General features: G+C 34.7%; 1 protein-coding gene across 1 annotated transcript in view; it reads right to left on the reverse strand.

Annotated features, from left to right (window-relative positions):
- Positions 1 to 23,793, reverse strand: part of LOC136032290 (PHD finger protein 14-like) — a 34,237-nt gene that overhangs the window by 6,509 nt on the left and 3,935 nt on the right. The window contains exons 2-4 of the mRNA XM_065712561.1: positions 22,268 to 22,435; positions 17,329 to 17,417; positions 14,392 to 14,500 (exon numbers count right to left, since the gene is read on the reverse strand). Of these exons, the coding sequence (XP_065568633.1) occupies positions 14,392 to 14,500; positions 17,329 to 17,417; positions 22,268 to 22,435 (366 nt within the window). The remainder of the gene's footprint in view (positions 1 to 14,391; positions 14,501 to 17,328; positions 17,418 to 22,267; positions 22,436 to 23,793) is intronic.

Consider the following 23,793-nt stretch of genomic DNA (forward strand, 5'->3'; position numbering starts at 1 on the left):
TAGTTTGTTTTCTTTTTCTTCTTTATTTTTCAGACGTCATATGCAAACCCTCAACACAAAAATACATACAACTTATCTATATATATAAAAATAAGTTGTCTGTCTGTTGTCTGTTACACTATGTCTGTTACGCCAGATTATATCTTATCTACATATAAAAATAAGTTGTATGTATTTTTGTGTTGAGGGTTTGCATATGACGTCTGAAAAATAAAGAAGAAAAAGCAAACAAACTAAAATGTAAAAACTGGGAATTGCCTAAATATTTCGAAATATTTTCAAAATAGAAAATGGTAAAAAAAACTAAAAAAATAAAAAGAAAAAACTAAAAAAAAAACTAAAAAAAAATTGAAAAAGAAAAAACCTAAAAAGAAAAAACGTTAAAAAAAATAGATAAAAAAGGTAAAAAACTAAAAAGAAAAATAAAACTAAAAAAAGCTAAAAAACTAAAAAAAAAACTAAAAAAAACTGGGAATTGCACAAATATTTCAATATATTTTGACAATAGATTAAAGTAATTCGAAAACCTTAAAACAGATACCCAAAATTTTGAGGTTTATTATAAATTGTTGGAGCTTTAGCATGCTTGGCACGTAAAGATTTTTCCAAGTGTCAATGTTAGAATGAACATTGACAAATTGAAGAAAACAAATCAATAAAAAGAAGAAACTAAAAAAAAGAAAAACTAAAAAAGAAAAAAACTAAGAAAAGAAAAAACTAAAAAAGAAACTGTATCTATATATATAAAAATAAGTTGTGTATATGCATGTTTGTTTGTTTGTGGGTTTGCATTAGGCTTTGTATATGACGTCATTATAAGATGACCCATTGTGACCCCATTGATGACCCCATAAATCAATAAAAAGAAGAAACTAAAAAAAGAAACTGTATCTATATATATAAAAGTTTGTGGGTTTGCATTTGACGTCATTATGAGTATATAAGGCTTTGTATATGACGTCATTATAAGTAACAGTACAGACCGGGACACCGGGACACAAATGACGACCGGGACACAGGGAATATAAATGACGACCGGGACACTCAAAGTGAAATTACAGACCGGGACACCGGGACACAAATGACGACAGGGACACCGGGACAGAGGGAATATAAATGACGACCGGGACACTCAAACAAAAATTACAGACTGGGATACCTGACACAAATGACGACCGGGACACAGGGGATATAAATGGGATATATAAATGAGGATGGGGACACAGGTAATGTTCGATTAGCAATCACCATCAACAAAGCTCAAGGGCAATCGTTAGAAAAAAGCGGTACAGATCTGAATACGGATTGTTTTTCCATGGACAATTATATGTTGCATGTTCAAGAGTCGGTAAACCTGACATTCTATTTATATGAACAGACAATGGGACAGCGAAGAATGTTGTATATTCGCAAGTTTCACGTAGTTAAAACATATATATATATATCCATCTATTTTCACAGGTGGGACACAGGGACACAACTACAATGGCGCGTAACTAATATGGCGCGTAACGACTTACGCGCGCGGGGGGGGCTTGGGGGGGGCGAAGCGCCCCCACCAACTAGGTGTTGGGGTGGCGCGAAGCGCCAGCCCAACAGCTAGTTTTGACCTATTGACCTTGGCATGTTTTTTGGACTTTGATTGTTGGATTTTGATTTGGATGTTGATTTGTTTTGGATTTATTTTCAATAACGTTTTATGCAACAAAACACAAATATTAGCCTCGGAACTCCGAACGATTTTTTGAAAGTTAGTAAGTGTAAAAGTCGTTGTTTTCTTTGCCAAGATCATTTTGTCCCACGGACTTCTGTTAAAAGTACATTGTATAATAAAAAATTTGCATGCAAGTTACGTGGTAATGTTAATTGTAGAACAACCAATGTAATTTACCTATTAGAATGTAATAAATGCTGCCTACAATATGTGGGGGAAACAACTAATAATATATATAAAAGATTTTCTGGACATAAGACAACAGTTATTAATGAAAAAACTAATAACTATCTAGTTCAACATTGTAATAATGGTAAATGTTCCATATCAGATATAACTGTCACAATTTTAGAAAATTTAGAATTAGAAAATTTAAATAAAGAAGAGAAGAATAATAGACTACGTAAACAGGAGGATTTCTGGATCCATAATCTTGGTACAGCTTATCCTTTTGGGCTAAATAATCGTGTATCAAAATATGGTGACATGTCTCATGTTGTTGTTAAATGTATTGATGGTTTTATGGACCATCCTTCTTTTACTTGTCCTACTAAACGTAAAAAACGATCGAGAGGACATAGGAAAAATAATAGAAAAAATGAATTAGATGTACATATGCTTTCTATAGATCTATGCCAGCTACTTGAATCTAGGGGTATGATTTCTGTGATAAAATGTCTAAATAGTTTATCCAAGAGGAATTTAATCAAACTTTTCTGGATTGTTAAGAATAATACAGCTCTTGATTATAATTTTAAAGTAATATGTGATACAATTTGCATTCTAACTAAAACGAAATTTATTTCAAAACAGAAAAAGTTCGATAAGATTAGTAATAAGGATAACAGATTATATTTACCTATTAATTTTACTTTTAAGCAGATTGAAGATATTAATTTACCAGAAATTTTAAATCAGCGGCATGTGAAACAGGCCCTTCCTAGTAATTTGAATTATAATAGTCCAGTTTTAACTTATAAATTTTCAAAAACTATTGGGCAAATTATTTTTAATTATAATTTAATACTAAAAAGACTAGATAGTGACATAAATTGGAAACCGGTTTGTAATTGTAAGCAACTTGGCCCATTTGTAAATCCTACTTACAAACATGTTATGAAAGGGGACTTGTCAATAATAAAGCAAGATGATCTTCAAATTATAATGAATAAAGGGGCTAATTTCCGTCTTTCTCATCATCTGAAACCATCGAGTGTTCTTGATGGCTTGGAAAATGATTTGATTTATTTATTGATAAGTGGTGTAAGAAAGAGAATAAAAATAAAGAGAGTTTTCAAAGTTGGAAGAATTTAATTATTAGTAGAATAAGAAATAAAATATATTCTAACTTAAAAAATAGTAACACTAAATCATTATTTTATAATGCGAAGATTAAACAAGCAATTGCTAATCTAAAGAATGAATTTGTAATTGTACCAGTGGATAAAGCTAATAATAATTTTGCCATAATTTGTCAGAAGCTGTATTGTGATATCTTAAAAAGGGAGTTATGCACAACTAATGTTTACGAAAAGGTAAATATAGAGGATGAGAATTTAATTGAAAAGACTGAAGAAATACTTTTTAAAAATTTTAATATTAAAATAAATGATAATGATAAAAAGTTCCCTTTCCTATATTGGACTGTAAAATTTCATAAGAATCCCCCTAAACCACGGTTTATTGCTGGAGCAGCTAAATGTCCAACCCGCATTGCTGCTGCTGACCTCTCTTTAATTTTAAAGGAAATTGTAAATAAACTTAAAACCTATTGTTCTGGTATTAAAAAATTTCGAATTTTAATCCATATTGGAGTGTTAATAATTCACTGCAGGTGATAGATTATTTAACAATGGTTTCAGCTAAAAGAATTGAGTCTTTCGATTTTGCGACAATGTATACTAATTTATCACTTAATGTAGTGTTTGATAATTTAAAAACTGTTATCAAGAAATCTTTCCTCTTATCTGGTAAAAGGTTCTTAAAAATAGACATTTATAATAAAAAAGCTATATGGACAAACAGCTTTAATACTACAGTTAACTTGAGATGTTACAGCTTGGATATGATTTTTGAGTTATTGGAATTTGTTTTATACAATACTTATATAAGATTTGGGGGTGATTTGTACAAGCAAATTGTGGGAATTCCCATGGGGAGAATGCCAGCCCATTTATAGCTGACTTGTTTTTAAGTCACCTAGAATATAAATATATGATGGATAAGAATAATCCAATTAATTTAAAACATGCTTTGTCAAATAATAAAAGATATTTAGATGATATTTTGGTCTTAAATTGTAAGGATTACATTGATATTTCTAAAAATATATATCCATCAGAGCTTATTCTTGAGCCTAGTCATGGCGCTGGTCATGAAGATCATTTCTTAGATTTAAATATTAATATTTGTGATAATAATAAATTAAGTTTTAAAATGTATAAAAAAACGGATGATTTTGATTTTGAAGTCATTAGTTTCCTATTCCCTGAAAGTAATATACACTCAAATATCACATATTCAGCGTTTTTCTCACAGTTACTTCGTTATGCAAGGATTTGTAGTAACTATATTGATTTTAAAAATAGATGTAAAATCTTAAGCCAAAAATTGATATCAAGAGGTTTTTCTGCAAATAAATTAACTTGGCAATTTAAAAAATTTAGTTTTCATTATAACGAACTTTTAAATAAATATCAAAAGAATTATCTAGAAATACTTAAAGAAATTTTCAACTAATTTCGGAGGTTCGAGAAATGTTGTCGCAGCGCCATTTATTTTGAATTGTGTTTCTAATTGAGCGGATTTTCTTAAAAATTAGCCACATGGTAAAGATGAATTCTATAATTGTTTAGTTCATTCAGGTTTTTTGCAATGTGTTAATATTTGTGATTTGGTAAAATTTATAATATTTAGTTTACCTATTGTTGCTAAAGGGAGGGATATATTAACAGGATAAGCTTGTTTTGGTTTTACTTGGTTGTTTTACATTTGCTGTTTGTTTTTTCATAGGCATGTATTTTGGGGGTGATACCTGACGCGGGGATGCCATGGATATTCTGTGGTAGCCACAACACTGTGCTGGGTAGAGAATTTAGAGTGGCGAAACCCTATATAGGCCAGTGCATTCTCCTGATGAGCCCTTATGTTGGGTGTTGCCTCTGAATTATTTGTCTATATTATTTTTTCTATTGTTTGGTAAATGACGACTTATACTTATTGACGACATGACTGCCTGTCCATGGATTATTCTTTATGGTTGATTGTGTGTGGCTATGCTGTTTGACCTATGTGATTGTATGGATGAGTAGGGTTAAGGCCTCATTCAAGTGCTGGTCTATATTAATCACTAATTTAGGAAAACAGTCTTCCTTTTCTCCTTCTGTCTCTCTTTTTTTTGTGTTTGTGCTGTTGCATTGGTGATTTCTCTTTACATGATATATATCTATCTATATAAAAATAAGTTGTCTTTTCCGTTACGCCAGATTATATCTTCTATATATATAAAAGAAAACAAACTAGAATGTAAAAACTGGAAATTGCATAAATATTTCGAAATATTTTGACAATAGATTAAAGTAATTTGAAAAAAGAAAAATGGTGAAAAACTAAAAAAAAAACAAAAAAGAAAAACTAAAAAAAAAAATTAAAAATTAAAAAAATTAAAAAAAGAAAAAATCTAAAAAGAAAAAACATAAAAAAATAAAAAAGATAAAAAACTAAAAAAAAGGTAACAAATTGCACAAATTTTTCAATATATTTTCAAATATAAACCTTAAAACAGATACCCCAAATTTTGAGGTTTAATATAAATTGTTGGAGCTTTAGCATGCTTTGCACGTAAAGATTTTTCCAAGTGTCAATGTTAGAATGAACATTGACAAATTGAAGAAAACAAATCAATAAAAAGAAGAAACTAAAAAAAGAAAAAACTAAAAAAGAAAAAAAAACTAAAGAAGAAACTGTATCTATATATATAAAAATCTATATATACAAAACTAGCTGTTGGGGTGGCGCTTCGCGCCACCCAAACACCTAGTTGGTGGGGCACTTCGCGCCCCCCAAGCCCCCCCGCGCGCGTAAGTCGTTACACGCCATATTAGTTACGCGCCATTGTAGTTGTGTCCCTGTGTCCCACCTGTGAATAGAGATAGATATAAATATATGTTTTTAACTACGTAAAACATGCGAATATACAACATTCTTCGCTGTCCCATTGTCTGTGCGTATAAATAGATTGTCAGGTTTACTGACTCTTGAACATGCAACATATAATTGTCCATGGGAAAAACAATCCGTATTCAGATCTATACCTCATTATTCTAATGATGTGTCCCTGTGTCCCGGTCGTCATTTATATTCCCTGTGTCCCGGTCGTCATTTGTGTCCCGGTGTCCCAGTTTGTAATTTCTCTTTGAGTGTCCCGGTCGTCATTTATATTCCCTGTGTCCCGGTCGTCATTTGTGTCCCGGTGTCCCGGTCTGTAATTTCTATTCGAACAATCCCTGTGTCCCGGTCGTCATTTATATATCCCGCCTGTGCCCCCGGCGTCCCCGTTGTAGTTGTGTCCCTGTGTCCCGGTCGTCATTTATATTCCCTGTGTCCCGGTGTGATTTGTGTCCGGATGTCCCAGTCTGTAATTTCTCTTTGAGGTTCCCGGTCGTCACTTATATTCCCTCTGTCTCGGTCGTCATTTGTGTCCCGGTCTGTAATTTCTCTTTGAGTGTTTTTTCTTTTTAGTTTTTTTTTTAGTTTTTTACCTTTTTTCTTTTTTCAGTTTTCTTTTTCTTCTTTATTTTTCAGCGTCACTATGAAGTACATATCGACGAACCTTTGTTTTTAACTTAAATCTGGTAGGCATTGAAGACCTTATCCAAGTCAAAATCCCAAAACCAATCATCATCGCTATCATTTTCAGTTTTGATATGTTTTGACTCTCGCTGTCCAGGTGGATTTTCATCTAACTGCGCGGTTTGCGTTCTTTAGCCGCAAGCCTGTTTTCTTGCTGTTCTTGTGATTCCCCGGCACGCTTTCTTTTCTTACTTTCTCTATCAGCTGCAAGCCTGTTTTCTTGCTGTTCTTGTGATTCCTCGGAACGCTTTCTTTTCTTACTTTCTCTATCAGCAGCAAGTTTTTTGGCATAAACTCTTTGAGCAACTTCCTCGGCTGTTGCCATTGTAGGTTCTTCAGTCATTTTACAATTAAACATTTTTCCGTGAACAAATGTCTTAAATACCGTTAATGACGTCACCGTTATAGCAAAAATGACGACAACTAACTTCATGACGTCAGTCGGCACAGAAACATGACGTCACCTGACAGACAGACACACAGACAGACAACTTATTTTTATATATATAGAAGATAGATACGTTGTCTGTCTTTTATGTCTGTTACAATATGTCTGTTACGCCAGATTATATCTTATCTATATATAAAAATAAGTTGTATGTATTATTGTATTGAGGGTTTGCATATGACGTCTGAAAAATAAAGAAGAAAAAGAAAACTGAAAAAAGAAAAATGGTAAAAAACTAAAAAAAAACTAAAAAGAAAAAACTAAAGAAAAACTAAAAAAAAGAAAAAAAGAAAAAAAGAAAAAACCTAAAAAGAAAAATGTAAAAAAAAAAAAAAAAAAGGTAAAAAACTAAAAAAAAATAAAACTGAAAAAAGCTAAAAAACTAAAAAAAGAACAAACTAAAAAAAACTGGGAATTGCACAAATATTTCAATATATTTTGACAAAAGATTAAGGTAATTCGAAAACCTTAAAACAGATACCCAAAATTTTGAGGTTTATTATAAATTGTTGGAGCTTTAGCTTGCTTGGCACGTAAAGATTTTTCCAAGTGTCAATGTTAGAATGAACATTGACAAATTGAAGAAAACAAATAAATAAAAAGAAGAAACTTAAAAAAGAAAAACTAAAAAAGAAAAAAAAACTAAGAAAAGAAAAAACTAAAAAAGAAAAAAAACTGAAATTAAACTGTATCTATATCTATATATATAAAAATAAGTTGTCTGTCTGTGGATCTGTGGATCAGGTGACGTCATGTTTCTGTGTCGGCTGACGTCATGAAATTAGTTGCCGTCATTTTTGCTTTGACGGTGACGTCATTCAAGTTATATAAGACATATGTTCACGTAGAAATCTATTAATGTTTAAGTTTACAATGACTGATGAAGATGCTCAAAGAGTCTATGCCAAAAAACTTGCTGCTGATAGAGAAAGTCAGAAAAGAAAGCGTGCCGGGGAACTACCAGAGCAACGCGAAAGCAGACTTGCTGCTAAAAGAGAAAGTGAAAAAAGAAGGCGTGCCGAGGAATCAAAAGAACAGCAGGGAAACAGGCTTGAGGCTGATAGAGAAAGAAAGAACAGAAAGCATGCCGAGGAACTACCAGAGCAACGCGGAAGCAGACTTGCTGCTAAAAGAGAATGTGAAAAAAGAAGGCGTGCCGAGGAATTACAAGAACAGCAAGAAATCAGGCTTGCTGCTGATAGAGAAAGTAAGAAAAGAAAGCGTGCCGAGGAATCACAAGAACAGCAAGAAATCAGGCTTGCTGCTGATAGAGAAAGTAAGAAAAGAAAGCGTGGCCAGGAATCAGAGCAACCTGAAAGTTATCGCCTGGCATTCAGGTACAACCCAGTCGATGATTATAGCTTGAGTAGATGTGTTAAAATCGGGACAATGTCTAAAATTTGTCCCTATTGCAAGGCCTTGAAATTCAATGGTGAAACAATGGGAATGTGTTGCGCCTCAGGAAAAGTTAAACTTCCTCTATTGGCTGCACCACCAGAGCCATTGAAGACTTTCCTTACTGGAACTACGTCAGAATCTAAGCGTTTTTTGTCAAAAATCAGACAATACAACTCATGTTCCACCACACGTGCTACAACTAAAAATAGGCGTACCAATAATACTTTTAAGAATATCAACCCACCAAAGCTTTGCAATGGCACGCGACTTGCCGTAAAAAAAACAATGGAAAACCTAATAGAGGCCACAATCTTGACAGGGCCTTATGAGGGTGAGGCTGTTCTTATTCCTCGCATTCCCATGATTCCAACGGATCTGCTTTTTCAATTTAAAAGATTGCAATTCCCAATTCGATTAGCATTTGCAACCACCATGAACAAAGCTCAAGGGCAATCACTAGAAAAATGCGGTATAGATCTTAATACAGATTGCTTTACCAATGTACAATTGTATGTTGCATCTTTGAGGGTCGGTAAACCTGACAATCTATTTATACGCACAGACAATGGGACAGCGAAGACTGTTGTATATTCACAAGTTTTACGTAGTTAATTTGTATTGTATCTATCTATCTATCTATCTATATAAAAACGAGTTGTGTGTATGCATGTTTGTTTGTTTGTAAAAAGAGCGTTTGAATATGACGTCATTATTAGTACATACGGCTTTGTATATGGACAGACAATGGGAAAGCCAAGAATGTTGTATATTCGCAATTTTTACGTAGTTTGAAACACATATATAAATCTATCTATATTCACAGGTGGGACACAGGGACACAACTACAATGCCGCGTAACTAATATGGCGCGTAACGACTTACGCGCGCGGGGGGGCTTGGGGGGGCGCGAAGCGCCCCATCAACTAGGTTTTGGGGTGGCGCGAAGCGCCACCCCAACAACTAGTATATATATAAAAATAAGTTGTGTGCGTGTGTGTGTCGAGTGACGTCATGTTTGAGTGTCGACTGACGTCATGAAGTTAGTTGTTGTCATGTTGGTTATGACGATGACGTCATTAAAGGTATTTAAGACATTCGTTCATGGAAAAATGTTTAATTGTAAAATGACTGAAGAACCTACAATGGCAACAGCCGAGGAAGCTGCTCAAAGAGTCTATGCCAAAAAACTTGCTGCTGATAGAGAAAGTAAGAAAAGAAAGCGTGCCGAGGAATCACAAGAACAGCAAGAAAACAGGCTTGCGGCTGATAGAGAAAGTAAGAAAAGAAAGCGTGCCGAGGAATCACAAGAACAGCAAGAAAACAGGCTTGCGGCTAAAGAACGCAAAACCGCGCAGTTAGATGAAAATCCACCTGGACAGCGAGAGTCAAAACATATCAAAACTGAAAATGATAGCGATGATGATTGGGTTTGGGATTTTGACTTGGATAAGGTCATCAATGCCTACCAGATTTAAGTTAAAAAAACAAAGGTTCGGCGATATGTACTTCATAGTGACGCTGAAAAATAAAGAAGAAAAAGAAAACTGAAAAAAGAAAAAAGGTAAAAAACTAAGAAGAAAAAATACCCAAAGAGAAATTACAGACCGGGACACAAATGATGACCGAGACAGAGGGAATATAAATGACGACCGGGAACCTCAAAGAGAAATTACAGACTACGACACCCGGACAAAAATCACGACAGGGACACAGGGAATATAAATGACGACCAGGACACAGGGACACAACTACAACGGGGACGCCGGGGGCACAGGCGGGATATATAAATGACGACCGCGACACAGGGACACAGGGAATATAAATGACGACCGGGACACTCAAAGAGAAATTACAAACTGGGACACCGGGACACAAATGACGACCGGGACACAGGGAATATAAATGACGACCGGGACGCAGGGACACATCATTAGAATAATGAGGTATAGATCTGAATACGGATTGTTTTTCCCATGGACAATTATATGTTGCATGTTCAAGAGTCAGTAAACCTGACAATCTATTTATATGCACAGACAATGGGACAACGAAGAATGTTGTATATTCGCATAGCGTGCCGAGGAATCACAAGAACAGCAAGAAAACAGGCTTGCGACTGATAGAGAAACTAAGAAAAGAAAGCGTGCCGAGGAATCATAAGAACAGCAAGAAAACAGGCTTGCGGCTAAAGAACGCAAAACCGAGCAGTTAGATGAAAATCCACCTGGACAGCGAGAGTCAAAACATATCAAAACTGAAAATGATAGCGATGATGATTGGGTTTGGGATTTTGACTTGGATAAGGTCATCAATGCCTACCAGATTTAAGTTAAAAAAACAAAGGTTCGGCGATATGTACTTCATAGTGACGCTGAAAAATAAAGAAGAAAAAGAAAACTGAAAAAAGAAAAAAGGTAAAAAACTAAAAAGAAAAAACACTCAAAGAGAAATTACAGACCGGGACACAAATTACGACCGAGACAGAGGAAATATAAATGACGACCGGGAACCTCAAAGAGAAATTACAGACTGGGACACCCGGACACAAATCACGACCGGGACACAGGGACACCAACGGGGACGCCGGGGGCAAAGGCGGGATATATAAATGACGACCGGGACACAGGGATTGTTCGAATAGAAATTACAGACCGGGACACAAATGACGACCGGGACACCGGGACACAGGGAATATAAATGACGACCGGGACACTCAAAGAGAAATTGCAAACTGGGACACTGGGACACAAATGACGACCGAGACACACGGACACATGATTAGAATAATGAGGTATAGATCTGAATACGGATTGTTTTTCCCATGGACAATTATATGTTGCATGTTCAAGAGTCAGTAAACCTGACAATCTATTTATATGCAGAGACAATGGGACAGCGAAGAATGTTGTATATTCGCATGTTTTACGTAGTTAAAAACATATATTTATATCTATCTTTATTCATAGGTGGGACACAGGGACACAACTACAATGGCGCATAACGACTTACGCCGCGCGGGGGGGGGGGGGGGGGGGGGGGGGGTTGCGAAGCACCCCACAAACTAGGTGTTGGGGTGGCGCGAAGCGCCACCCCAACAGCTAGTATCTATATAAATTACGACCGGGACACTCAAAGAGAAATTACAGACTGGGATACCGGGACACAAATGACTACCGGGACACAGGGAATATAATTGACGACCTGGACACAGGGACACAACTACAACGGGGACGCCAGAGGCACAGGGGGATATATAAATGACGACGGGGGACACAGGAAATGTTCGATTAGCAATCACCATCAACAAAGCTCAAGGGCAATCGTTAGAAAAATGCGGTATAGATATGAATACGGATTGTTTTCCCATGGACAATTATTATGTTGCATGTTCAAGAGTTGGTAAACCTGACAATCTATTTACATGAACAGACAATAGGACACCAAAGAATGTTGTATATTCGCAAGTTTTACGTAGTTAAATATATATATATATATATATATATATATATATATATATATATATATATATATATATATATATATATATATATATATATATATATATATATATATATATATATATATATATATATATATATATATATATATATATATAAAAATAAGTTGTCGGTGTGTCTGTGTGTCGAGTGACGTCATGTTTGTGTGTCGACTGACGTCATGTTTGTCGACTGATGAAATTACAGACCGGGACACCGGGACGCAAATGACGACCGGGACATAGGGAATATAATTGACGACCGGGACACTCAAAGAGAAAGCGACCGGGACACAAGGAATGTTCGATTAGCAATCACCATCAACAAATCACCGGGACACCAATGACGACCGGGACACAGGGGATATAAATGACGACCAGGACACTCAAAGAGAAATTACAGACCGGGACACCGGAACACAAATGACGACCGGGACAAAAATGACGACCGGGACTCCAGGACACAGGGAATATAAATGACGACCGGGACACTCAAAGAGAAATTACAGACTGGGGCACCGGAACACAGGGAAACAACAACAACGGGGACGCCGGGAGGCACAGGGGGATATATAAATGACGACGGGGACACAGGGAATGTTCGATTAGCAATCACCATCAACAAAGCTCAAGGGCAATCATTAGAATAATGAGGTATAGATCTGAATACAGATTATTTTTCCCATAGACAATTATATGTTTCATGTTCAAGAGTCGGTAAACCTGACAATCTATTTATATACACAGACAATGGGAGAGCCAAGAATGTTGTATATTCGCAAGTTTTACGTAGTTAAAAATATATGTATATATATATATCTATATTGACAGGTGGGACACAGGGACACAACTACAATGGCGCGTAACTAATATGGCGCGTAACGACTTGCGCGCCCCCACCAACTAGGTGTTGGGGTGGCGCGAAGCGCCACCCCAACAGCTAGTATATATATATATATATATATATATATATATATATATATATATATATATATATATATATATATATGTATATAATATATATATATATATATATATATGTATATATATATATATATATATATATATATATATATATATATATTTAACTACGTAAAACTTGCGAACATACATTCATACATTCTTTGCTGTCCTTTTGTCTGTCAATATAAATAGATTGTCAGGTTTACCAACTCTTGAACATGCAACATAATAATTGTCTATGGGAAAACAATCCGTATTCAGATCTATACCGCATTTTTCTAACGATTGCCCTTGAGCTTTGTTGATGGTGATTGCTAATCGAACATTCCCTGTGTCCCCGTCGTCATTTATATATCCCCCTGTGCCCCCGTTGTAGTTGTGTCCCTGTGTCCTGGTCGTCATTTATATTCCCTGTGTCCCGGTATCCCAATCTGTAATCTCTCTTTGAGTGTCCCGGTCGTCATTTATATAGATATATAGATACAGTTTCTTTTTCGTTTTTTTTTTTTCTTTTCTTATTTTTTTTCTTTTTTAGTTTTTCTTTTTTAAGTTTCTTCTTTTTATTGATTTGTTTTCTTCAATTTGTCAATGTTCATTCTAACATTGACACTTGGAAAAATCTTTACGTGCCAAGCCAGCTAAAGCTCCAACAATTTATAATAAACCTCAAAAGTTTGGGTATCTGTCAAAATCTTTTGTCAAAATATATTGAAATATTTGTGCAATTCCCAGTTTTTTTTAGTTTGATCTTTTTTAGTTTTTTAGCTTTTTTTAGTTTTATTTTTCTTTTTAGTTTTTTACCTTTTTATTTTTTTTACATTTTTTCTTTTTAGGTTTTTTCTTTTTTTATTTTTTTTTTTATTTTTTAGTTTTTTCTTTTTAGCTTTTTTTTAGTTTTTTACCATTTTTCTTTTTTCAGTTTGCTTTTTCTTCTTTATTTTTCAGACGTCATATGCACACCCTCAACACAAAAATACATACAACTAATTTTTATATATAGATAAGATATAATCTGGCGTAACAGACATAGTGTAACAGACATAACAGACAGACAATTTATTTTTATATATATAGATAGATATAGATAGCAATGAAAATTATGATTATTACTTTTATTTTAATGGTCATTATATTAAGTGACCAAAAAATGTATTTTTATTTTCGTTTCTTTTTCTTCAAGATCTACATAAAGACACGCCTGCTTCTTACCATAAAACTAAAATTTAGTTAAGGCTACGACATTGCTTTCCATTTATTTTGACTATTACCTTAATGATTCAAATAGGGCTGAGCAGAAAGCAGACTTTTCTACTGAATCAGAAATGTGCTTAAATCTACACAAATGAAGCATATTTCTCTGATAATATCAAATGATTGTAAGTTGTTGTTAATCATAACGTATAAAAACTAAAAACTAAATTTTCAATTTGCCAAAATATGAATTTATCAGTCAGCCTGCAGTAACAAAATAAGCAAGTTTTTAGTGAAGCGTAGGGTGTAAGAAAGTTAAAAATAACAAACCTTCATGTACTAGGATTCCACACCCATCACATTCGATAACCTCATTTTCCATGTTTGCCTGCCCAGATAGACAAATACTGCAAACCATTTGTTCTGCTACTATTTTCTTCTGAAATTCAACAAAGTACAAAAAAATAACAAAGAAGGAAAGGCCATATCAAATGGAACACTAAAAAAACCACTCTGGTCTTTTAAGTCGAGAGAATACCTCCAATTCAAAAAAAAATTAGAGAGAAGCACATCTTCGGTTGAATCCATACAAAATGACAAGACAAGTTGAGTCCAATGCTTAAAGGGTAAAAATTAAAAACCTCACATACATAGTAGCCAGTCGATTTGAAGTCTCATAGTTTGATATCATCTGTTGGAAGTTCCGATTTTTTATTTATAAGAAAAAAACTAAGTCAACGAAGTAGCATAACGTGATTGCAGTGGCAGTTGCAACCTAGTAAAGGACGAACCTAAGCCGATTGTAACCCAAAATTAATAACTTAGAAACAATATTAGATCGAAATAAAAAGCACACCGTTGGAATCCTAATGACTGAAAACCCTGAGCATGAAACTTAAGTTCTCCTGGCTTGAGCAACAAGGAAAATCACTATTTTGCATTGTGAGCACTTATGCGACCTCTTTTTTCCTTTTTTTTCTCCTGTGCTATTTGGTCCTAGGATATTTGGTCGTAAATTCTTGTTGGAAGTTTATTAATGTTTCATAATTTATTTTGAGATCCTTCACAAGACAAGAAAACAAGATCAACATAACAAAACGTATGTAGTGTAGCACAAAATACTGGAACATAATACAGTTGTTTAAGAGCTCATTTTAAAGGAATTCATTTCTAAGACAGTAGCTTCAACTTCCCATAAAGTTTAATTGAATTTATTAAGTTTTTACATCATTTGAAAAATTTTCCACCAAAATTGATTTATACGAGTTTTTGATATCTGATTCTCAACAGACTAGGTTGCAGCTACTAATATCATCTTGCATGCTAATGGATTACTTAGGGTTTTTGGGATCTGAACTTTTTAGGGGAGAAAAAGAAGAGTGGAAGAAAAAGAATACCCATCATAACGGCATTTAGCAGAAGGGATTATAAAATCTCAGCTAAACTTAGCTGGATATAGTAAGGTAGAAACCCAAGGTAATGAGGCAACAGTCACTCAAATATGACATCATACAAGTATAACATCATCTTGTAAACTAAAGTGAAGTGTTTTGCCAAAAAATTGATTTTATTTCTCACATTATGTTTTTCTAATTATTTAGTAAAGAGCTAAGAGAAACCAATGCACTATTTTCTTCCCTGGCTTCGTCATAATGAATGACTGATAAAAAAATTGCAAGATAACTCATTTAACAAAAAAATTTTGAGATCAAAAGTAACTTGTCAGTGTAAAAACCCACGGGAGGGCAACCGGCGAACTTTTCTCGTCTTTTCCTGCCCCTTTGGCCCCATATAGTATCAGAATAAAATTTCGAGATAAAATTAAAATTAAGACCGTTAAGATCTAAAACAATATGATCCCGGGAGCGGAATAAGGTTCAGAGCTCCAGAAAAAAGGCTGCGAAACTAAACGAACTGTCGTTTACTTCTTCCGTAGAATGGATGGATGGATGATAGACTATCTATCAACACGAGAAATGACATCATTTTTATGCAATCCTAATAAAGGCTTATGCCAGATTTGCCTCTCACTTAGACTGTCTGTCTTGGTTTTTTCTCCAATTTAACATGGCTTGATGGCAACTTCATTTTAATTAAAAATTTAACGGACTCGGTCTTGGCCTTCGGCCAAGTGGCCTCCTAAATATGCATCACTAGGGCAATTAGCAGAAGGGGTTACCAAATCTCAGTCAAATTTAGCGTGATGTAATAAGGGATGAACCCAAGGGAGGTAGACATAAATCACTCACATCTGACATCATATAAATATAATATGATCTTATATACTTAGGTGCAGTGTTTTGTCAAAAAATTGGCTTTCTTTCTAACACTATGTTTTGCTAATTACTTAGTAAAGAGCTATGAGTGACTAATGCGCAATTTTCTTCCCTGGCTTCGTCATAATGAATGGCTGATCAAAAAAGGATGCAAGAGATCTCATTTAACCAAAAACTCCGAGATCAGAAGTAATTTGTCAGTGTCGAAACCCATGAGAGGGCAACCAACGGACTTTTCTCGTTCTTGCATGCCCTTTTGACCCCGTTTAGTATCAGATCAAAATTTCAAGATAAAATTAAAAACAAAACGGTTAAGATCTAAAACAATATGAACCTCGGAGCGGCATAAGGTTTATAACGACAACTATAACTGCTACCACAAATCTATATATATAAAAATAATATGTAATATTTTCTCTCTGTGATTTAAGTGTATAAGATACAAATAACAACAAGACTAGAAAGTAATATTTGACAACTTGACTTAAATAAGATTACTAGCTCGAGAGATAAGAGTAAGTACGAGCCTTATAAAGCATTGTAGGAACTTATGCATAGAAATATTTCAGGAAATACCAGTTGGATTATAAACCTTCAGTAAATCAAGTATATTTATATTCAAAAAATGAAAAAAAAACGACCAGTTATTTTGAGAAAAGAAATATGAATTTTGAATTGCAACTAAAATCCACTCAAAATGATCTCTCTAAGGGGCTACGAAGATTATTGTTGGGAAATTAGCATCCAATAGAAGTATCCCAAAGTTCAAGACCAAAACTTTCAAAAGTTCAAAAGTGGTTCACTGGTCAAGTTCATATTAAATTATATCATTCGGCAAGTAGCATAATTCTTATTTAATTTTTACATGGGGTGAATTGTGACACCTCTTACTCGAATTAGGAAGCTAAACATATATTTTTTGAAGTTTTGAAATGATTGAACTAGTATATTTGCCCAACACATAACAGGATCTATGTACTAAATATCTTACAAGCTTTTCAGAGTTCTCTTTCATCTGCGCTTCAGATTTTTCCTTTATTGGCTCTACTTCTTCTTCTTCCAATTCATCTTCTTCTTCATCTAAAAGTACGAACAGTTTATAAAACCTTTCCAGGAATATAGCTGTACATAGCTCGGAGTCTTAGGAGGGATGAGGATTTATAGGACTTATCTAGAGGGGATAATGGGGAGGATTAAACCTTTGGAGAAAGTATATTTTTGGATATGGGTGCTTCTTCTCTGGTCTTTCATCACAGACTGAACCAGGTTTATATTGATATTAGAGAGAAACTCCCCTACTATTGATCCCTATATATAAGTTAGCACACAGCTCTCACACATACAGGGGAGCCAAACTCCCCTGCAATAGTTGGATCAAGATTCTCGCGACTTAAATTATGTCAATTTACTTCACAAACGTAAAATATTAAAAATAGTAGCAAATACAGGTATAAAAGTAGTTTAAGATATCAAAGACCACAAAGTAAAACCATTCAGTCTGCCCCCTAAGCCCATCTTAGTTATAACCTCCAAGCTATGATTTCCGAAGATTTTGTTTTGTACGTTATTTCAAAATTATGAAGCTTTTTAAGGCAGAACCACTTCTTTGTCAGTGTTGCCACACTAAGTTGTAAAAGTAAATGAAGCAAAACTAATTAAATAAATCTGACAATGCTTTTTATCCATAGTAACCGACATTAGACATATCTTGATTCAAGAAGATAACTATATCTTTGAAGGAAATCCAGCCCTTCTTAAGCTGTTTGGCACCACATGATTTAGCTTATTTTTGGCTGATTTTTACCCATCTTTCTTTTCTTTGAATTTGGTTTCTGCTACTAATAAAACTGCATAACTGCATATAGAAGTCTTTTTCATTAAAAAGCAAATTCACAATTTTTTTAGATGTTGATTTAGGTCCACAAAACAAGTTTTTCAAAGAAAAGTAAAGAACTCGATTAAACTAGAAATGTGACAAAATAAAATAATCTACCAAGCGTAAACTCGAAAGGGGCACAAATTAACATCAATAGGGCTTACAGCCCCTATGCCATCTCAGTGCTATAAAATAATTTGCACTTCATTGAAAAAAATACATTTAAATGTTTTAGATTTTTTACCTTCAATAAATCAAAAGTTATTAAGACTTTAAGGAATGAATATCAGCATATATTTATTAAACTGACAATAAACATTCATTTGTACTTTTTCAGTAAAGTGTGAATTATTTTCTGGTCTTGAGAAGGCGTAAGGGCTTTGAGCCCTACTCTAATGTATTACTACCTCTACTATTTTAATTTTTGCTCGGTTGAATTTGACTCGGTTATTTAATCTGATTTCTGTTCTTTTTTAGTTTCTTTTATTTATTGATGCTGATTTGTGGTAGTTTTACGCATGGTGAATTATTTTATTTTCGTTCAATTTTAGTTCAATGGAGTCCTTTGCTTTTCTTTGAAAACCTATTTTGTGAAGAAAGTTTTTTAAATTAATTGTATTGCGAGAGAAACACTTTGGTTTTGTCCTTTTTTTTTTTTTTTTTTTTTTTTTCATGCGGCCGATCTCAGCTTATTCCTGGAAACTGGTAAAGGTCTAACCTGTGGGGTTTTTACGGAAAGTGTGGACCAGATTGACGAATATGATATTACATTTTGGAAAGCTCCACAGAACTCTTGCCTGGCGCCAAAAAGAATGGTTTTTGCTTGTCCACGAGCCAAAACCTATGGTGTGCGAAGTGAAGTGGAGTTGTATAGCTTATGTCAGAGAGGAGTATCTGAAGTTGTGCAGGCAAGCTTTCGTTTCATCAAACCATGTTTCTGCTTTCGAGTGGAAAGGTCCGTTCTAGCAGGCAAGCAGGCAGGCACCACTTTCAAATTGAAGATGGACTAAATCTATAAGTGTTAAATATATGCGGCAGTTACCCGGCCCCACAGCGAATATATCTTCTTTGAGTGATAAATAGAAAAATTTACTGACACAAAAATGTGGCATTTTCCCATGGGTCAAAAAGTGCTGCCATCTATTGTATCTACCCAATTCTGTTCGTGATTCCAGCTGAGTTCATCATTCGGTTATTCGGACTTGGGATTGCGGTAGAGAAATGGTATCAGATGCGTCTAATAAACTTTAAAAGTTCTCTCATTGCTAAAGGAATTGGAGCTTATCTTTTGCTTCTTTCTAAGTGGTGACGTTAGAAAGATCCAGTGATATGAGCTGATGTGGCATCCATTTTTTGATACAAAAAATTTCTTCATGAGGTATACCAGTTTGAAAGTTTCAAGGGGTTGACAACTTCAGTAGTAAGGTACACACTGAAACGAAATCTAGGTCGATACAAATTGTGAGAAATATAGAGGACTTGGAAGCAACAGTCGGCTGTTAGGTAATAATCACCTTCGGCAATGAAGGGTTAGCAACTTTTGCTACTTGGTGTATCTATTATTTGTTTCCAGTGTATTTGATGGTAAAACGAATTTGGTTCCAATGGTAAGATATGTAGGGGACCTGTTAAAGATACCTGTTTAACCTGATACCTGAGTTTATGGGTTTTTTTAGATACCTGATGGACCTGTTTAAGATATGCTACTCCGATAATGTAAATGGACATAGTGTCTTTTGTTTGTTCAAATTTGCCATCAATATTCTCTCAAATTTTACCTTCGTAGAATTTGTCTTAATAGTAACAGTATCACAGTAGTTGCAGTTTTAGTAAGAGAAGTAGTTGAAGTGTTAATGCTGTATTAGTAGTCGTAGTAACAATAGTAGAAGCAGTATTAATAGCTATTTAATCTTTAATTTTTTTTTACCACTTTTGACTATTATAAAATCAAAGTTTCTTCAACCACTCTTTCTATACTAAGTACCTTGGTCTACAACAAGCAAAAAATAAATAAATAATACATTGTGCCAACATCGTTTCCTACTAAGGCAGCGCTATTGCGCTGCCTATGATATACGGTTGTGTAAGTTCCCGATTTTCACTACCCTTGGTACTTTAAGGTCTTAAAATAAAGAGAATGGGTAACTTACAAGAGCGAAAACTGGCACCATTTTCGGGGAAAACCATCATCGCCACCTAGCGTTTGGTGACATTTAGTATTTTTTCAAGTTTTGTAATCGTTCTTCAATTGGGAAACGAGATCAGACACTTAATATAACACTAATTTTAGCAACTCCACAAATAAAATTAATTATTCTTATTATTTCACTTAAAAAAATGCTAAGTTTAGCTGAATGCTAGATGGCCTTTAGGATATTTTTGTCGACAATAGCGCGAGTGCTCACTCTTTTAAGCAACACGCACTCTTTGGTCTTAAAGAAAACATACTTAGTTAAGAAATTTATGTGATAAAATATTAGTACCCATACTTTAACTTCTCACGGAATTTACACCTTAAATCTAGACACAAACATAGAAAATACAAATAGTGCTATCCGTCATGGTCAGAGAAGAGGATAGAAAAAAAAAAGAACATGTTATATACAGTCGAAAATAAAAATTTTTAAGACAGAAAAAAGGGCGAATTATCCACAATCAAATATACAACTGTAGCAATCATCTTAGAAGTAGCTTATTAGTACGATTTTCGATACGCAAGTGATACGCCGTTCGACCATGGTTCACAAATAATTATTGGCAAAGAGTAGATCAATCCTTGTACAAAAATACCTTTGACTTGCCTCTTGCTAAAATTAAAGTACCGTTCCACCTGCTTGCTCATGGTCAAAGTGAAGACAGAATAGCTTTGAATATCTTTTGTTCCAAATTCGTACATTTGATGAAGTTGGCGGAATCAGCCTCTGTGTCAGTGGCAAAAGTGTTTCCCCCCTACACTCGTAAAAAAGGATGCGATAACCCACTTGTCAAATTCTTTAAGAAGAGATCCAAATTCTGGTACCAATGTAGAAGGATTGCGACAAGCCCCGCTCTGGACTGGTTTGTCAGTGCTTTCGGTATGCCAAAAAAGAATTCTATCATACTGTCGAGAATATACAAGCACAACAAGTGGAGAAATTGTAAAATGATTGTAAAAATGACCCAAACATCCTGTGATGGCGATTCCAATCAAACAGGGCTGATACTGATGTGCATAGTCATATTTCCGATAAAAGTTGGGTAAATTATTACAACCATGTGTTGGTATGTGTTCCAGGTCCAAACTGGAAAGACAGACAGGTAGATAGACATCTGGAAAAAGGGCCTGACACATCTGAGAAAAGGGAGGAGGCATGCTGATCCCAAGCAAATTGACCAACAGCGGTCTAGTAGATTTACTTTTTGTTTTGAACCCTCTCCACATAAATTTATTCCTATTTCCCTATCTGTACATGAAACTAATACATTAGTTTTAGCTTGTTCAAAGAGTAATCTATATTTTTTTGCTTCATACACAGTTTTCCCGGAAAAATTGATTGTTGTTCTATTTTTTCTAAATTTTGAGCAACGAAATGTTTCTTTTTATTTACAGGTAAAGAAAGAAGTTAAAGCACATAGTTCTCAAACAACCATTTAGTTTGAAAAAAACAATGGACTTTCCTTCTAACTAATATTGCAGTTGTCCTGACTTAGTGGTTGGCGCGCTGGGTTGGGAATCCTTTGTCCAGGGGGCACGAGTTCGATCCCTGGCGTGGCTGGTTGTTTGGTTTGCGACGGGGGTCAGTGGTTTGACTCTGTAAGCTCAGCCAAAGTCGGCCCAGCTCTAAGTAAGTACCTGGAGAAATCTAGGGAAGGTAAGTTGGAAGGGTTTGCGAAAGCACAGGATGGCTGGCCCCCAGCCCCCCATTGGACTTCCTGGATGGAGGGGCACGAAACAGAGGTCAGTACCAACAGTTTACACCCTGAAGGTTTAGTACCACCACACTTATTTTCTTTAACTAATATAGAGGAATAGGACTTAAAATTAATTAAAATTATTCGAAAAGACACTGCTTACCTGATTCACTGTCTGAAGATGCTTCAGATGAGGAGTCATCTTCTTCACTTTCTGCTTCTTCTTCAAGCTGAAAATCTGAGTCATCTGATTCCGCACCTGCATCAATTATGTTGAGGAGCTCAGCATTTTTGACAATTTTTACTCTTCTTTTACTAGGGTCACGTTCAGCTGCAAATTTAGACAACGTTTAGAGCTATTGGATATCCTTATTGTTCCAGATTATAACAAAAACTTTTGTGAAAAGTGCTCTGTAGCCGATAGTGTCTGATTTTATGACATTTTGTATTACTCATTTTTTTTCATATTTTCAAGATATTCTATGGGGGCATAAACTAAGGTTTGCACAGGAAAACCTTTTTTCTGAGAAAAGTATTGCTGCAAATGTAACTTTATTTAAAAGAGAAAATGACATAATATTGGAGTATTTGCATGTTTTTGGTCGCTATTTGCAAGTTTAAGGAAAAACAGGGGGGAAGGGGTCTGACATTGAACTTATTAACTAGTTTAGGTGTACAGACCCTCCAAGCCCTGAACAATAGAAAGGCTCAAGGTTTGTAAGAAACTCTCAGGGCATGTTGGAAAGTGATCAGAAGGCAACCAGACCCCCTACATACTCTTTTTAGATGCCCTCCCTCTAAAGACATCCAATAAAAATTCTGAGTTTCCTCAGACTTCATAAAGGTAGCAAATAATACTACATTGTTATCTTTGTGTCATCAAAACGTCATCATATTTTCTACCATTTGGCTAAAAGATGACATAAAAAACCTATTTTTTTTCATGTGCATATAGATGAGGATGAAGAAAAAAGAGAGAAAAAAGACTTGCAAAAGAAATTTCTGGATGAAATAATTTTGCACCGCCTTGAGAAATTAACTCCCTGCCTTCCTCTTACTGGACAAGACAAATGACCTGGATGACATCGCTTCCCAAAATAGCAGCTAATTCTAACTCCTATAAATTGCAGGAATATTTTGAATCACTAGTGCTACATAATTTTCGGCTGTGAATCATTCCCATCAGCCAAAATGTCTGTTTACAGTATTTAGTTTAGTATTTATTTTGATTTTACTGCTTTTTCTCTGCTCCTACTTCCAACAGCAGAATTTATATCAGGATTATTTACTTGAAAGCCTTTATTGCAATTTCTTTTTCAACAATTGCATTCAACTATCATTGAAGCAAGCAATAACTTCCAGACATTACTTGCTGAATCATGGAAACATAATATCAAATAGATTACTTTACATTTTAGTAAATCAAAATCTTTTCTTATGAAAGTAAAGAAGAACATTCAAGCCTATACATGTGTAAATTACAAGGGTTTTCATCCTCTGCTTTTTATGCTAAACCTAGTTTCGATTAGTAAATAATTTTAAACTGAAAGAAATCAATTCAGCTGGGTTACGAATTTCTGTTGTCAAACAGATCAATTATACAATTGCTCTCTCTAAAGAAGAAGCTAAAATTTACTAACAAGAGCAGGGAGTTTATAGGACAGCAGCGCCTCTGTTTTGGAGGATATT

Source organism: Artemia franciscana, chromosome 10, assembly GCF_032884065.1.
Source record: "Artemia franciscana chromosome 10, ASM3288406v1, whole genome shotgun sequence".
Classification (NCBI taxonomy): Eukaryota; Metazoa; Arthropoda; class Branchiopoda; order Anostraca; family Artemiidae; genus Artemia; species Artemia franciscana.